Source organism: Rhinoraja longicauda, chromosome 9 (genome assembly GCF_053455715.1).
Source record: "Rhinoraja longicauda isolate Sanriku21f chromosome 9, sRhiLon1.1, whole genome shotgun sequence".
Classification (NCBI taxonomy): domain Eukaryota; kingdom Metazoa; phylum Chordata; class Chondrichthyes; order Rajiformes; family Arhynchobatidae; genus Rhinoraja; species Rhinoraja longicauda.
In genome coordinates this window covers 35716437-35733518 of record NC_135961.1, presented here as the reverse complement: position 1 = coordinate 35733518, position 17082 = coordinate 35716437, and the positions used below count along the sequence as shown (strand labels likewise).

Sequence of the window (17082 nt, the reverse complement as noted above, 5' to 3'; positions counted from 1 at the left end):
TGCGAATAACGCGTTAGGAGAGTTGGAGCACTGCAATTTCTCATGGTTTAGATAATCTGCTTTTGTTGTTAACGAAGTAGACAATTTCACACTTTTCTGTGAAACTGCATTCACTTCAGCCATCAACAACCCGTTGGTGTCACGTGGTGCAAGGCTCCTGCCATTCTGACCAATCCTGGGCGGGCTCGCCTCTCGCCCCCCCCCCTTCCGATTGGCTGCGGTGCGCAGGGTATCCCAGGGTGCTCTGGGGCTCGGCGGCGGCTGGAGTCGGGACGGGGGACAGTAGCTGCTCTTCGCGTATCGAGTAATGGTGGGTGCGGGTCACAATCGGCCACAAGGCGCTTCAAGTGATGGTGGGTGCGGGTCTACCAGTGGCTGCTCTCCACGTCTCGGGTAATGGTGTGTGCGGGCGGCGGGGAGGTCGGTGGGATGCACTGGGGCTTCCCTTGGGCGGAGACGCGTACCCCGGGAGCCGCTGTTGTGGTGCCGCCGGTCGGGCTCGGTGCTGTTCGGCGCCGCCTGCAGCTGCTCTCTCCTTACGTTGGGCAAGGCCACCACTGCGACGAAGGCCGACCGGTCTTTGTGGAGGAGCCGGGAGATGCTTCATCTGAACTGTGAATTCCAGACCTCAGTCTGAAGAAGGGTCTCGATCCGAAATGTCACCCATTCCTTCTCGCCAGAGACGCTACCTGTCCCGCTGAGTTACGCCAGCATTTTGTGTCTATGGTGTAAACCAACATCTGCAGTTCCTTCCACACATTTTGTCTGCAGTTCCTTCCTACACATTTCGTTTGCTCCACTGTGAAATCTCCTCAAGGTATGCCTACTTTGAATAAGTTCTCCTATCTTTGACGAGAATTCTGCAACACCCTCCATCACGTCACCTATTCCTTTTCTTCAGAACTGCTGCCTAACCCGCTAAATTACTCCAACATTTTGTATCTTTTTTTAGCAGGAAATAGATTCTTGGGCAATCAGTCCAAACCCTTCATGATCGCTGGCACTATCTGAAAACTGCCCCTCGGGATAGTTTTAGAGATACAGCGCGGAAACAGGCCCTCCAGCGTGCCGACCTGCAATCCCCCACACTAACGCTATCCTCTACACACTAGGGACAGTTATACCAAAGCAATTTAGAGCGTGGGAGCAAACCGGAGATCCCGGAGAAAACCCACGCAAGTCACAGGGAGAACGTACAAACTCCATACAGACTGCACCCGTAGTCAGGTTCGAACCCTAGTCACCGGCGCTGTAAGGCTGCAACTCTACCGCTGTACCACCAGGAGTTGAGAGTAAATTCTGGGTTACCTGACCTCAGGCCTTTCACCTTGAATGGCACCAGGAGAAACATCCTATGTGGAGGGTGGTATGGCGGATGAGGGGGGAAAGTGTATGAATATATTGTTTGCATCCTGTGGCCCAGTGAGATCAGGTAAGACAACCCAGAGATTTATGGTGGCTGATTTAAGGGAGGATACCACTACCATTCCTCCAGGTATGGTGTTCTCTGCATCTTTCTTCCTTTTTGCTCTCTTAAGGCCCCTGCTCTACTCACCTGCCCTACTCACCTGCCCACCCATCCCACCAAATAAAGTGAATAGATTATTTGTGAAACAATGTACAGACACTTATTACATTGCAGTATGCGTTTTCAGGCAGAATTTTACAACAAAATTCTTTAACTTGCACAATTTTCAATACATCTGTAATCGCAAGATAAACTTTTGGTGTAGTTCTGAAGTCATCAATGTTGACTGTATTACATGAATTGCTTATTGTGTAATTAGTTTGCATCTTCAGTAGAACATATTATTTTCCAGTACTGATGACTTTGTTTCATCAGTTATTGATTCTGCAAGTCTTTCTATGGTTGCTGACTGACCCCCTGAATTTGTTTTCTTTTTCAGATTTCCTGGACGTGCTTTTTTTTCTGATTTCCTAAATATTTCCTCCCGAGATGATTGGTATTTAAAAGGTTAGTGAATACACTTTGTAGCGGCAACTTTAGTTTTCCCAATAAAGTTCCAAAGCTTACCATTGACGAAGGAGGGGAGCGATGGTCCTTGAAGCAAATAACAACAGAGAGATCTTCACGACGTTGCAGTTAGTAATTTATTGGTAGCAATACAAAACAGATTGGTATATCTCCCGTATGAGCTTGTTTGTTTGACTTGTTTGTCCATCTATCCGGTAAGAACTTAGCATCTCATCGTCACTCCTTCGTATCATGTTACTGACTTACTAAACCCTATGTTTAGTAGGCATGGCTTGTATGGCTACTAAGACCCTATTATCTTAGCAGCTCCTGGTGTCACACTGAAGCATTACGTCAGTGCTGGGCAAATTATACTCATAATTATGGCCCCTCCCAGTCCATATACGTAAGACTCCAACATTCATCTCAGTACAATCGCCTGATGTCCAAAAATAATACAGCAGGATACAAAAAATATAATAATATGCTAAGATAGCTAATAAACACAAAATGGCTCCGACACACCAGCCCCTAATTGTTCTAAGTATATAACAAAACAATTACTAATAAACATTAAAAGGAGCCATAAAACATCATACCTATCAAAAAGGCATGCACTATATATTGGCATCTAATCTACTATAGTGATTCTTCAATCTTCAAGGCCACCAGTCCTTGCGGTAATCAGGTATCAGCTTCCAGGAGTAGACGTATCCTCGTTATCGGTCTTTCCAAGATGCTGTTCTTAGTCCGAAGTCGAACAGTACGCACAAAACCCTGTGCATCTGGTACAGTCTCCAATATTCTGCCCATTAGACAGAATCTTCAGTCTTCTCTTCCAGCTTAAGAAGCGGTCTGCTGTCAGTCCTCTTGATGCTTCACCTGCAGGATTTCCTTTGTGCTAATGTATCTCCATGATGATATGTCAGTAGCATCCCTTACGAAAGAGATTCTGTTTGCTACAAATGTTTGAAAGCGTTTGGTGTTGATGTATTTAAGCACCGTTGTGCTATCAGTCCAGAAGATGGATTTGTCCAGTTCAAGCTGTAATTCTTTTTGCAGCATTGTGTCAACTCTGGATTTTCCCCATTATGAAGTTGAGTGTATTGCTTGACCAGAAGCTCCTCTTGGCTTGCAATGGATATTCAATTGACAGCAGTGGCAGGGCAGCCATTTCCACCCCTGCTGTCGTCGTCTTTTCTCAGTTCACCATCCAGGATAATTTTATTTGTAGCAGAGATTTCTGGGTGGTCATCGTCAGCTTTGCTGGTGATGAATTCATTTAGTTTTCCACCATCGACAAAAACTGTAGAGTTCTCTGCAGAACCATTTTTTTCAGTAATTACTTTAGTTGAAACGTCTTCAAGGTGTGCTGGGTTTTCTGGTGCAGGATCCCCTGAAGTTTCCAGTTCTATCATTTCTTGATCCGAAGATTCACGATCTTCTGGTGCTAGTTCAGAGTTGGTCTCTGTCATCTCTGTGCTCAGACAAGTATTTTCAGGAGCAGATTCTCCAGCCAATGGATCAGCTTGGACTACTTTGGAGAAGATGCAGGTTACATCACCGGCCCCGATATGATCACGCGTTTGAGATGGAAGAGAACAGCATCACTCGCACTTGCCTTTTCGTTCTGTTCTGGTTTCTTTTCTTTGTCCTTTTGTTCAATACAGGATTATCTTCTTGCACCTGTGATTCTACAGGTTCTGTAGTTGTTGCCAAACTGCTTTTGGCTGTTTGCAGCTTTTCTCTTGCCTTAGCAAAGGTAGGGCCTTTGACAGATCCTCCTTTCAAATAAGAGTTCATCCCATCAGCTACTGTCGATGTATCTTGATTTCCTAGCCTCAAGTACATTGAGTCTTGTCTTGGCTGCTGCTTTTGCAGCATCTAGTTCCAATCGTTCCTTCCGTCTTCTCAGCTGTTCCTTCTGGCTCTCCCATTCGAACTCCATTTCCAATTGTCTTCTCTTCCTGTCGAGCTCCATTTCCAATTGCCTTCTGTTCAATTGACAATTCTTTGTTTTTCAATTGTTCATCTCGCTTTTTCTGTTCTTTCTCAGTTGTTCCTTTTCCAATTCCTGTTCCTGTACCTCAATCTCATGCCTGTCTTCTATGAAGGCAGCCTGTTCTGCGAGAACGGTCATCTGTCTTAGCCGTCATACGAGCAGAGTGCGTCCAAGATGCACGAGATGAACAACGGGATTTGAAGATCTATTTAGAGTTTGAAACATTTGAAACACTACCCTCAGATCCAATGATATCTAAGTTTACATGACTGTTGTGTAGCACTCTCAGTAATGGAGTGTGTAGTTTGATGACCTTCCTTAGTACCTTGTGTAAACCCAATAAAAGTTTCCAGTTTGGTGAAACCACTGATTTGGCTTTTCAAGCTCATCTTCAGGCAGTGGTAACTTTACCAGTGCTTCATATTCTTCATTGATTTTATCATTGAGCCTTTTAAATTGAACCAAGTTGAATTGTACCACTTCTACATTTTCACCTGATTCCATGTTCTCTTTCATCATTTCTATTAACTTGGTAGCTTGTTTATATCTTGAGTTTTTCTTCAATCTGATGCTGTCCTTTCAGGGTAACAACCCACTTCGAGACATAAGAGAACTTAGAAGATCGACCTATTGAAGAAAAAACATTTTCCCTTAGAGAATCCATTCTCATGGCAACACCTGCTGGCCGAATATCAGATTTACGTACAAACATACTTGTACGTCAATATCCCTTTAAGACGTATTGACGTAAAGCCATATCTTCAAAGGAATTCAAAATAAAACTGATAGCAAGATTGCACAAGGTCACTTCTTTGTTTCTAGCATTCCTAAATTTTCCAGTCGCAGTTTTCTTATACAACTTCTGAAAAACAGCTTTCCTATAATGCTGTATCAGCTTTCGAAGTTTTCTTTTCTCCGTAGTCAATCAACGCAGACATTGACTCTTATCAGTCTGTTTAGTTCAAAGCTTTTGCAATAAAACCACCCTTTGTTCCATGCAGTCGATACATAAGCTTCAGTCTCCTCCTAGAGCCAGTTCCTTTTAAATGACTCTTAGAGACAGATTACCTTATCTTCTCTCACCGAGGATAGCTCTTGATCTATTCACTCCGGCTGAGGAAGCTCATGCAATAAATCACTCCAGTTCAGATAAGTTCTTACAATGTAACTTTAGTCTTCCCAATAAAGTTCCAAAGCTTACCATTGACGAAGGAGGGGAGCGATGGTCCTTGAAGCAAATAACAACAGAGAGATCTTCACGACGTTGCAGTTAGTAATTTATTGGTAGCAATACAAAACAGATTAGTATATCTCCCGTATGAGCTTGTTTGTTTGACTTGTTTGTCCATCTATCCGGTAAGAACTTAGCATCTCATCGTCACTCCTTCGTATCCTGTTACTGACTTACTAAACCCTATGTTTAGTAGGCATGGCTTGTATGGCTACTAAGACCCTATTATCTTGCAGCTCCTGGTGTCACACTGAAGCATTACGTCAGTGCTGGGCAAATTATACTCATAATTCTGGCTCCTCCCAGTCCATATACGTAAGACTCCAACATTCATCACAGGAGAATCCCCTCGTGTCCAAAAATAATACAGCAGGATACAAAAAGAATAATAATATGTAAGATAGCTAATAAACACAAAATGGCTCCCACACACTTGATTGTAAAATCTGATTGGAATGGTCCTGTGCATTGTCTTAATCTAAGTATGTAAATTTTGTTTCTGATCTTTAGTTTAGAAGACTTGCTATTGCATCTATAATCTGATCTTCAGTCATATCTTCAAGTTTCAATAAAGATGGTTAATGTCTTGAAAGGCGTTCTCGTTGAATGGTAATTATAAACCTTTGAATTTTAAAAACACAATTGTATTTGGTTGTCTTAAGTAAAACGCCTCTTGTGAATGATGAATTTGACTTGTCAAATTAAGATGTTGATGGTAACTAATTAATGTGTGCGTGGGTGGAAACCGAAGATCTCGGAGAAAACTTACGCATGTCACGGGGAGAACGTACAAACTCCATACAGACATGCACCCATCGTCAGGATCGGACCCGGAGCTCTGGCGCTGTAAACCAGCAAGTCTATTGCAGCACCACCATGCTGCACATCTGTCTTAATTCATCTTAAATGTGTAACAACTTAATTTTAAACATTCCTAGTTCTAGAGTCTTCCAAAAGATCAAAAATCCTAGCCACATCCATTTTGAGAAGACCCCTTGGGATCTTATTTAAATCAAAACCTTGCTCTTCTAAATTCTAATGAATATCAACATTGCATGTCCAACCGTTCTTCATAATACAACCCGTCCTTGTAAATATTCTATGGATTGTTAATAACTCATTAACATCCTTAAATAAGAATAGTGCTCCTTCTATGGGCTCACAATGTCATCTCAGCGGTAGAGTTGCTACCTTACAGGGAATGCAGCGCCGGAGACTCAGATTAGATCCTGACTACGGGCGCCATCTGTACGGAGTTTGTACGTTCTCCCCGTGACCTGCGTGGGTTTTCTCCGAGATCTTCGGTTTCCTCCCACACTCCAAAGACGTACAGGTATGTAGGTTAATTGACTGGGTAAATGTAAAAATTGTCCCTAGGGTGTGTAGGATAATGTGCGGGGATCGCTGGGCGGCGCGGACTCGGTAGGCCTGTTTCCGCGCTGTATCTCTAAATCTAAAAAAAATCTAAATCTATATAAACATAGAACACAAAGTACAGCACAAGATCAAGTCCTTCGGCTCACAATATCTGTGCCAAATATGATGCCAAAATAACTAATCTGCCTGCCTACACATGGTCCATATTCCTCTATTCCCTGCATTTACATATGCCTATCAAAAGCCTCTTAAATGCCACTATTGTATCTACTTCCTCCTCCACCCATTTTCACCTTCCATCTAAAATAAAAAATTGCTCTGCACATCTCCTTTAAATATCGTCCCTCTTATCTTAAAGCTATGCCCTCTAGTCTGGGGGAAAGGGTTCTGTCTACCCTAATTATACCCCTCATAATTTTATACGTAAGCATAACCTTCCTGACCATGTATTCAGCAATAAACCGTGGCCGACATGGTGGCGCAGCAGTGGAGTTACTGCCTTAAAGTGCCACAGACCAGGGTTTGATCCTAATTACAGGTGCTGTGTACAGAGTTTATACATTCTTCCCTTGACATGATGGGTTTTCTCCAGTTTCTCCCCACACTCCAAAGACTTACAGGTTTGTAGGCTAATTGGTTTGATATAATTGTAAATTGCCCCGTGGATAGTGTAAGTGTGCGGGGATCGCTGCTCGGTGGGCCGAAGGGCCTTTTTTCACGCCGTATCTAAACTACACTAAACTAAATAAATATATTTATTCCCTAATTACTCAGTACATGTGTTCTTAACCTTTTGTCAATCATATACCAGGATACCAAAATCCCTCTATATTTCAGATCTCTGCAATCTCTCACCATTAAGTGCTTCATTTTCTTACCAAAATGCATATTGTCCCATTTCCCACTTTCTTAATCTAATCATATCCCTTTATGACCTCATAGTATCCTCTTCTACATGTTTCTACATTTCTTTGTTGCATACTGAATTGATAGTGATATTAATATTGATGCAATCATTATTTTTTGTTTATAGTGACCCAGCCATGAAGCAGTTTTTGTTGTACTTGGATGATACAAATGCTTTGGGAAAAAAATTCATAATACAGGACCTTGATGAAACTCATTTATTTGTCTTGGCTGAGGTGGTCCATGTCTTACAAGAAAAAGTTGGAGACTTAATGGATCAGAATTCATTTCCATTAACGCAGAAGTAAAGTCATGTGATTAAAGAGCTTGAGCTGCTAAGAAAGTAACACTTCAATGATCAGCTGGTGCAAAGAGCCTGGAAGAAGTTATTTGGAAGTGGTGCATGTAGAAGACTTACTTCAGTATAATAATATTGATTCATGTGCACCCTGAAAGTAACTGTTGTTGCTGGCAGTAACTAGATTCACCATGGGATATCAGAAGATATGTGGACTTGCCTTGGGTTGATTGACCACATGTTACGAGAAAGCTTGCAAAGTTAAAAAGCCATTTGGCAGAACGTGTACACTCCACCTTACCATGGGGCCTAATCCATCCATCGGATCATGGTCCCCCCAATGAATTCAAACACTTCCAATTTATGTTTGTATTCCAATGTATACTTTTGATGAATTATCACATGCATTATTCCACCATTTACCTTTTGGTGACGATATGGAGTATGCCTTTACATGTCAACATGCATTAAAATATATTTTGCCTTTAAAAAAAATGTTATATACCCATTGTGTAGCTTGTAATTGGTAAATTTCACAATATAAAAAAAATTCCGTGAAAAGAACTGCAAACTCAGACCAAGAACATCCTAAAAACCTCTTAAATGCCACTGTCGTATCTTACTTTACTATTTAATGGAGAATTCACTTTGGATTTATGCATTCATTTTTTAGCACATATCAAAAAGTAGCGAGGAAATATTTTCTTTATGTCTTCAATTTCTTTGGTTGATTTTTCTGTTTGGAAGCTAGCAGGTGGCCTGCTCCTGAACACGTAACTGATATAATTTTAACATCCCCTTGCAGTAGTACAAGCCCCAACATTAAGATGGGTTTTTGTAGCCTTGCGGGTTATGTGATGCTCCCTCTCCCTCACTTCTTAAATGATTTGCAGCCTGCCTATCGTTCAGCATTGTTTTTAGCCACAAACAGCAATATGTGTTCATCTTTCTGAAGCAAACCTGAAGACTATCCTGCTTGTGAGAATTGATAGCTAATTGAGCCACAGCTCTTGTTTGCGATGGAAAGTACATTTGGAACCAAAATATTCATTGATCATTCCTATTGCAGCAAAGATATTTTGAGGTATTGTTTTTGCCAGAGTGGTTCTACAACAACGGGTTTAATTTTATATACCTGTAGCTGAGTGTTCCTAAGCAAATGCCATTTTGTGCGCTGTGATCATCAATTTTCGTTATATTAAAATAAAATTATAGCTCATGACCACAACAACATGGGATTTGAGATGTGCTGTTCTTAAAATGCTTTGTATTTTACCAGCATTTTACGCAGGAGTAGCTCATCATTTACAGGTATCTCCAAATATTTGAAGAGAAAACCGACAATGATTATACAGCATAGTGGTTTATCTTATCGTGGAATGGCACAACACCAAAACCCATTTGGCTCATTGTATCTGAGCTATTATGTTCCAGAACAACTTGCCAGTTCCATATATTTATCCACACCTTAACTCAGCACTCCCACTCTCCATCCAAATAAAATAATGTAACAGTGTACAATTATAAATTAAAAGCACAAGATTGTAAATCTGCCTTTCCATACTATGCTCAATGATTGTGGGGTTGCTGCAATCTGTGTATTCTGTGATTTGAGATAGTCTGGAGTTGCATGTTTTGGGTCAGTAGCATAGGTCTGCACACTGCAGCTGGGCAGTCAAGTAGGCATTTAGGTAGAACCTGGATTCTTGCTCATAGAAAGGAAATTATGAAAAGATTTGAGGATGTTGACAGGACTCAAGGGCCTGAGCTATAGGGAGTGGTTAAGCAGGCCAGGAGTCTTATTTCCTTAGAGCGCAGAAGGATGAGGGGTGATCAGAAACAAGTGTGCAAAATCATGAAGAATAGATCTGGTAGACGCAGAGTCACTTTCCCAGAGTAAGGGGATCGAGAACCAGAGGACATAGTTTAAGGTGAAGGAGGAATTGATTTAATAGGAACCTGATGGGTAACTGTCACGCAAAGGGTGGTAGGTGTATGGAACAAGCTGCTGGAGGAGGATGTTGAGGCAGGTACTATTGCAATGTTTAAGAAACATTTAGACAGGTACCTGGACAGAATAGGGTCAGAGGGTGGGACTAGTGTAAGTGGGACATGTTCGTTGGTGTGGGCAAGTTGGGTCGCTACGTGTTTCCATATCATATTTCAAAGTGGCATAAGATACTGCAGATTCTGGATTGTGGCAAAAAAAGGAGAGCTGCTGCAGGAACTCAGTGGATCAGGCAGTTCATTGCATGTGATAGCAAGAAATAGATTAGAAGCCTAGATACAGATGCTGATTTACAAAAATAAGACACAGAATAACTCAGCGGGTCCGGTAACATCTCTGGAGAACATGGATGGCTGATGTTTCAGTTCTTCAGACTAATACACGAAGAATAACTGGCGGAGCCAGGTATGGATGGGGAGGAGTGGCGATGCAGACATTAAAAAAAAGACAATGTGTAGGAATGAATTGCAAATGCTGGTTTATACCAAAGAACAAACAAAGTGCTGGAGTAACTCAGTGGGTCCTTTTGACTGGGGTCTCCTTTTTCTCCAGAGATGCTGCCTGATCCGCTGAGTTACTCCAGCACTTTCTACATCTTTAAAAAAAACAGCTGGGTGGAGGGTGATAGGTGGGAACAGTACAGAAGAGCATACCCATAGCACCATTCATATACCAGTCAATATAAGGATAATCAAATTCCTTCATTATTATGACAAATTGCTACATCTTTGTGAAAATGTGAATTTAATCCCTGTGGATTGATACAAAATGCAATTGATTTGTGCTACCGTACTGCCAGAGTAAGAGACAGCAGATTGACAAGGGTTAATTCATCAATATAAATTGTAACTAATTCAGATTTATATCATATGACCCCACACGAGCCATTTGCAGTCTGAAAGATTTTATGTCAGTTAAGATTTTCTTTGTCATGCTGTTAGTGCGTTATTAATGTGCACTTTGTTTAAATATATTCCAAAATTCTGGAAGATTAACGAGAGTAATATTTTCCATTTGCAGTTTAAATACATCTCTAATCTAAGGATCATGAATAAATGACAAGTAAATGTCTAACTAAATGATTAACCCTCTGAATGATTCAGTGTGGAATATTCACCCGAGACTTAAAAGAACTGCATCTGCGTTTGGCATTAAGTTCTCTTTATGTTTGCCAATTAGCAAACCGATCGTGAGATATTTTCCATGTGCTGATTTCAAAGGTAAAAATCCGAGGGAGCATGTTGAGCATGCAACATTAATTGAATTGATTGAAAGATACAGCATGGAAACAGGCCCTTAGGCCTACCGAGTCAATGTCAACCATTGATCACCCGTCTTTGGAATTTGGGAGGAAACCAAATCTCCTGGAGGAAACCTACACAGCCACACAAGTGAGGTCACACACATGACCAGTCATATTTGACCTCTGACCCTAAACAAACGTCAGCATAACATGAAAATTTCACTTGATAAACTTGACATATATAAGTCATATATACAGTACAAAGCAATATACCTGTAATGCTTTCAGAATTAGAAGAGATGTATTCCACAATTGTTCACATTTTGGGCCACACACGTGACCACGAATGGCCCAAGAGCAGAATTAGGCAATTTGGTCCATCAAGTCCACTCTGCCACTCAATTGTGGCTGATTTATATTTCCCTCTCAACCCCATTCTCCTGCCTTCTCCCTGAAATCTTTGACCCTCTTGCCAACATGACTCGACATTTCTCAGAAACCAAAGGAGAGATGCTCAAGAGTGCTGGAATCAATGCTATATCATTGATTGAGGTGCACAAAACTATGAGGGACAGAGACAGTAGGAAACATCCCTATCAGTCAGGCCTCAATGTGAGTTTATGGTAAGGGAGAACAAGTTTAGAGCAGATTTATTTCACCAGATGGCGGTTAGAATCTGAAGAACGATTAGCTCCAACCACAACCCCTTTACTATGATTCACCCCCTCCAATATCTTTATCAACTCAGGTACCTTTACTCCAATGTTGAATATTTACTCTTTCGGTGTACCTTGTAAATTTATATCTCCTCCTGTAACTTCCCTCCTCACCCATAACTTCTTCCCCATTTCCCACCGGCCCCTGATCTTTCTCCCTATCCTGAGCACCCCCAAGTCACCACTTTCGCCCTCAACAGGAGCGCCGCGGCAGGAGCGCGCACGCCGCTGCCCCACTCGGCCGCTGCGACAGGACAGCGGGCGGGAGATGCCCCGGGACGGGGGTGCAGATCCCCCCGCACCGCTTGTTCCCGCCTGTCCCCCATTGAATGGTTACAAGGAGTTCGCGCGCGGAACCTCCCGCTCGCGCCGGCGCGGTTGCTGGGAGTGAACCAGCCGTGGCGCGCAGCCCTCCCTCGGGCGCCACCGGGCCTGTCGGCCGCGCGGTTGCTGGAAGAGTCGGAGTTCGCCCGGCGTTGGGGTCCGGCCGTTGCTCGGAGAGGGAAGACCGCGTGCAGTCCTACCTCCCCTCTCGCGGACGCCGCGTTTAACGGCCGCGCTTGATGCGCGTGACGCGACAGCGCCCACCGGTCGCGTCGGCCCGCGCGTGCGCGGAAGCGCATTCCGGCCGCCTTCAATGGGCAGCGGTTTCGGGTCGGGGTGAAAACGGTTGTCCCGTTGCTGCTCCTCTACTGCCGCCGCCTCCTCCTCCTCATCTGCCCCATCCCTTCCGTGTCCGTGCCGCGGGGGCTACAGGCGAGCTGTCTCCGTCACTTCCCAGACCAGGGCTCCCATGCTGCTGCTCCTGCTCCTATTACTCCAGGCCGCCTGAGAGGCAAAGCCCGCCCCGGCGTTTGATGAGCCGCCGCCCGGCAGCCAGACACTCGGGCCGCGGGCTCAGCGGCATGTTCGCGGCGGTGGAGCAAGGCCCGGTGGTGTGCAGCGACTCCAACATCCTCTGCCTGTCATGGAAAGGCCGGGTGCCCAAGAGTGAGAAGGAGAAGCCGGTGTGCCGCCGGCGCTGTTACGAGGAAGGCTGGCTAGCCACCGGCAACGGCAGGGGGGTGGTCGGCGTGACTTTCACCGCCAGCCGCTGCAGGAGGGAGCGCGGCAACCCGCAGAGGATCAACTTCAACCTGCGAGGCCACAACAGCGAGGTGAGCCCTTCATCAGAGCCGCATGCCCCGAGGCCTCGGCGCGGGTGGGGGGCTGCAGGCCCTTGGGTGTTGTCTGACCAACAGCACCCACTCAGCAGGTGCGACGCTAGTCCCTCGATAGCCCACTGCTCTATCGCCCTTTCAAACCCGCTCCTTCTCTATCTAGTTGGCCTAAGGCTTCTCTTACTGCAGCTTCACTTGCCATTAGTGTCAACTGTTCACTGCTTTGGTACAAAACAAAGATTTTTGTTTTGTTGCGTCTGATAGATAGGAGACATGAAAGGGATGGTTCTCGGAGTTGCTGCTAACGTGAACTCCAATTGCAAGGTCAAAACCGATTAACATAGAACAGAACAGGAGAAAGGCCCTTCAGCCCACAATGTTTGTCAAACATGATGTCAAGTTAAACTAATCTCCTGTCTACACGTGATTAATGTCCCTACATTCCTTACATATGCCTCTTAGATGCCACTATTGTACATGCTTCCACCACCATCCCTTGACAGTGCTTTCCAAGCATGCATCGACCACTGCAAAAACAAAAGCTTGCCCTCCACGTCTCCTTTAATCTTTCTCCCCTCACCATAAAGCTATGGTCTCTAGTCTTACAACTCATGGTTTTATGTACTTCTAGCAGAGTTGTGGGTTCAGTATTGATGTGGATAGAGAACTGGCTGGCAGACAGGAAGCAAAGAGTAGGAATAAACGGGTCCTTTTCAGAATGGCAGGCAGTGACTAGTGGGGTACCGCAAGGCTCAGTGCTGGGACCCCAGCTATTTACAATATATATTAATGATTTGGACGAGGGAATTGAATGCAACATCTCCAAGTTTGCGGATGACACGAAGCTGTGGGGCAGTGTTAACTGTGAGGAGGATGCTAGGAGGCTGCAACGTGACTTGGATAGGATAGGTGAGCAGGCAAATGCATGGCAGATGAGTATAATGTGGATAAATGCGAGGTTATCCACTTTGGTGGCAAGAACAGGAAAGCAGACTATTATCTGAATGGTGGCTGATTAGGAAAAGGGGAGATGCAACGAGACCTGGGTGTCGTGGTACACCAGTCATTGAAAGTAGGCATGCAGGTACAGCAGGCAGTGAAGAAAGCGAATGGTATGTTGGCATTCATAGCGAGGGGATTTGAGTATAGGAGCAAGGAGGTTCTGCTGCAGTTGTACAGGGCATTGGTGAGACCACACCTGCAGTATTGCGTACAGTTTTGGTCTCCTAATCTGAGGAAAGACATTCTTGCCATAGAGGGAGTACAGAGAAGGTTCACCAGATTGATTCCTGGGATGGCAGGACTTTCATATGAAGAAAGACTGGATAGACTCGGCTTGTACTCGCTGGAATTTAGAAGATTGAGGGGGGATCTAAGAGAAACGTACAAAATTCTTAAGGGATTGGACAGGCTAGATGCAGGAAGATTGTTCCCGATGTTGGGGAAGTCCAGAACAAGGGGTCATAGTTTAAGGATAAGGGGGAAGTCTTTTAGGACTGTGATGAGAACTTTTTTTTCACACAGAGTGGTGAATCTGTGGAATTCTCTGCCACAGAAGGTAGTTGAGGCCAGTTCATTGGCTATATTTAAGAGGGAGTTAGATGTGGCCCTTGTGGCTAAAGGGATCAGGGGGTATGGAGAGAAGGCAGGTACAAGATACTGAGTTGGATGATCAGCCATGATTATATTGAATGGCGGTGCAGGCTCGAAGGGCCGAATGGCCTACTCCTGCACCTATTTTCTATGTTTCCCCTCAACATCCAACACTTCAGAGAAAACAATCCAAGTTAGTCCAGCATCTCATAGCTAATATCTTCAACCAGACAGAATTTGGGTTCTTTTCACTCTTCCAAGCCTCCACATCCTTCCTGTAATGAGGTGACCAGAACTGCATACAATACATCAAATGTGGCCGAACCAAAGTCCAATAAGCAGAAGCAGATAAAATAGTGGCATCTAAGAGGCTTATAGATATGCAGGGAATGGAGGGATATGGATCACATGTAGACATGCAACACGATGTCCTGACATTTCTATTCTGCCCTGACCAATGAAGTGAAGTTTATCAAAAGCCTTTTTTTAACCACTCTCTACTCGTGTTGCCACTTCTAAGGCGTTACAGACCTGTACTCCAAAATGCTCAATGCTGTTAAGGCTTTTGTCATTAAGTGCAAATAATGTCCTTGTGACCCACAACAAATTAAGTTAACAGTCAGGCAGGTAGTTTTATTTGGCATGTGTGACCCTTTTTGAATTGGAACTTCTAAAATGGATGCAACTGAACTGAATGTACTTGATGCGCTACAATGCGGAGAACTATATTCCACACTCTGTATCTCCCTTTGCTCGACCTATTGTTCTTTGAGTTTGACTTGATTGTATTTATGTATAGTGTTATCTAATTTGATTGGATAGTATGCAAAACAAAACTTTTCATTGTACCTTGATACGCATGACAATAATAAACCTAAACCCAACTTTTGCTTCTGATTCTGTCCCTTATACATTTTCTGGAAATATGAAATTTTCCCTGCCTGTCTGCAGCAAGATCTAGATGGAATTCAGACATGTGTTGATGTAGCAAGTACTGTTTATGAACATCAATAAGAGAAGTTTTGCTCCATCTGCATCCTAGTCCTTTGACAAGAAATTCAACAAGTCTACCTACATAAATATTATGGTTGCAAAAGCAATTTGGAGGTTGGGTGTCGGTGGCGAGTGTCTTCTTGTCTAATCCCTCAAAGTCTTTCCATCATCCATGAGATACAAGTTAGGAACGTCTTAATATACTTCACAGTTCTCTGGATAAATGTACAGATCCACTTCAACACCTCCAAAACAAATGACCTCTCCACCTTGCACAAGGTTAACAGGGACTGCGAGGAATACCCTGCAGGTTCCACTTCAAGTCACCTTTTCCCTATCCTAAACTTTGAAATTTATTGCTGGTCATTTGTTGTCACTGGTTCTAAATTCTGGAACTCACTCACTGACACTATTGGGAGCGTCGTTCCACATAACTATTCTGTAGCGGTTGAGGAATGTCAATGGAATAAAAGTGGCAAATCACAGCTGAAGTGGAGATTGATCATTCTAATTTGATTATTCTAATTTGTGATAGAATAAACTTGAAGACCTGACTGCTGTTCCAATTTCCACAGATTATTTAAGCCAATAATTATACCACCTCAAAATTGCATGTGCAATTCATGGCATAATTTTAATTTGATTCAAATATGAGTTTCCACGGTCATTTTTCTTTTAAAAGTTGGATGTTTTAGCCCAGTTGCTATAACTTTGTGACACAGCAGGTTTATGACACAGGGAGCCCATTAGCCAATGGTGTCTTTCAGTCAAAAAGACTGATCCCACCTTTCTACTTTAGGTCCATCAGCTTGCAGGTCATGGCTCTTTAATTCAAATTAAATTTACATTCAAATATTGTTAGATATGATGAGGTTTCTGCCTCTCGGGCACAGAGTTCCATGCTCAAACCTCACCATAAAAATGTCTTCATCATCTCAGCCTTCTACCCTTTACCACTGGCCTTTGATTTCTTGATTACAAGCCATTCATATTTACTCTTTAGGCCCCTCAATTAAATAAAGTTCCATTAAGTCGTCTCTCAGCTGCCACTGTTCGAAAAGAGAACACCGCAAGCCTATCTGAACTTTCTGCACAGTTGCACTTTGCCATCTCCAGAGAACATTGTAGATCCCTGAACCTTCTCCATTGCACTCATATCTTTCTTGCACTGTGGTGATAAGCCTGTATCCAGTACTGGGCTGTGGCCTGACTAAAGTTGACATGACCTCTGTACCCTTGCATTCTATATTTCAGTTTATAATCCGTATTACAATATCTGTGGAACAATTACATCTCAGGGATGCATGTGGAAAGTAGAGGGGTGTAACCAAATGACATTCTCATTATATAGAAGGATATAGATTGGTCCATCAATCTATGCCAACTCTATAGATCCCCACTTCTCCCTTGTGTATTCCCCTGAAACTGATTCTCATTCATATACCAAACAATTCCCCTGATTCTCCCTGGCAGGGATAATTTACCGTAGTTAAGTAAGATGTGAGGAAAGACTTCCAGAGTTGATTATTTACTTTAGAGTCACACAGGCATTGAAATTGCACGTACAGCGCCCTCCATAA

General features: G+C 43.4%; 2 protein-coding genes across 5 annotated transcripts in view; both read left to right on the top strand.

Annotated features, from left to right (window-relative positions):
- The first annotated feature begins 235 nt into the window (after nucleotides 1–235).
- On the top strand, nucleotides 236–9200 carry gtf2h5 (general transcription factor IIH, polypeptide 5). Of its 4 annotated transcripts, none has more exons than XM_078405128.1 (4): nucleotides 236–353; nucleotides 1908–1975; nucleotides 5719–5817; nucleotides 7619–9200. In XM_078405128.1, the coding sequence occupies exons 3-4, from the start codon at nucleotides 5783–5785 to the stop codon at nucleotides 7797–7799; spliced, it is 216 nt and encodes a 71-aa protein (XP_078261254.1). In that variant the 5' UTR covers nucleotides 236–353; nucleotides 1908–1975; nucleotides 5719–5782; the 3' UTR covers nucleotides 7800–9200. The 4 variants fall into 4 exon arrangements, with proteins under 4 accessions (XP_078261254.1, XP_078261256.1, XP_078261255.1 ...); XM_078405130.1 differs by having other exon boundaries at nucleotides 252–393; XM_078405129.1 differs by having other exon boundaries at nucleotides 254–310.
- A 3148-nt stretch (nucleotides 9201–12348) lies between these two features.
- tulp4a (TUB like protein 4a) overlaps nucleotides 12349–17082 on the top strand; it is a 69524-nt gene continuing 64790 nt past the window's right edge. The window contains exon 1 of the mRNA XM_078405127.1: nucleotides 12349–12913. Coding sequence (XP_078261253.1) covers nucleotides 12614–12913 — 300 coding nt within the window. The 5' untranslated portion in view covers nucleotides 12349–12613. The remainder of the gene's footprint in view (nucleotides 12914–17082) is intronic.

Excerpts from the sequence above, each read along its gene's own strand:
- gtf2h5 (XM_078405128.1), top strand. The coding sequence starts at position 5,783 with ATGGTTAATGTCTTGAAAGGCGTTCTCGTTGAATG. Across the intron at positions 5,818-7,618 it reads AAAGGCGTTCTCGTTGAATG|TGACCCAGCCATGAAGCAGT; the intron begins GTAATTATAAAC and ends TTTTGTTTATAG.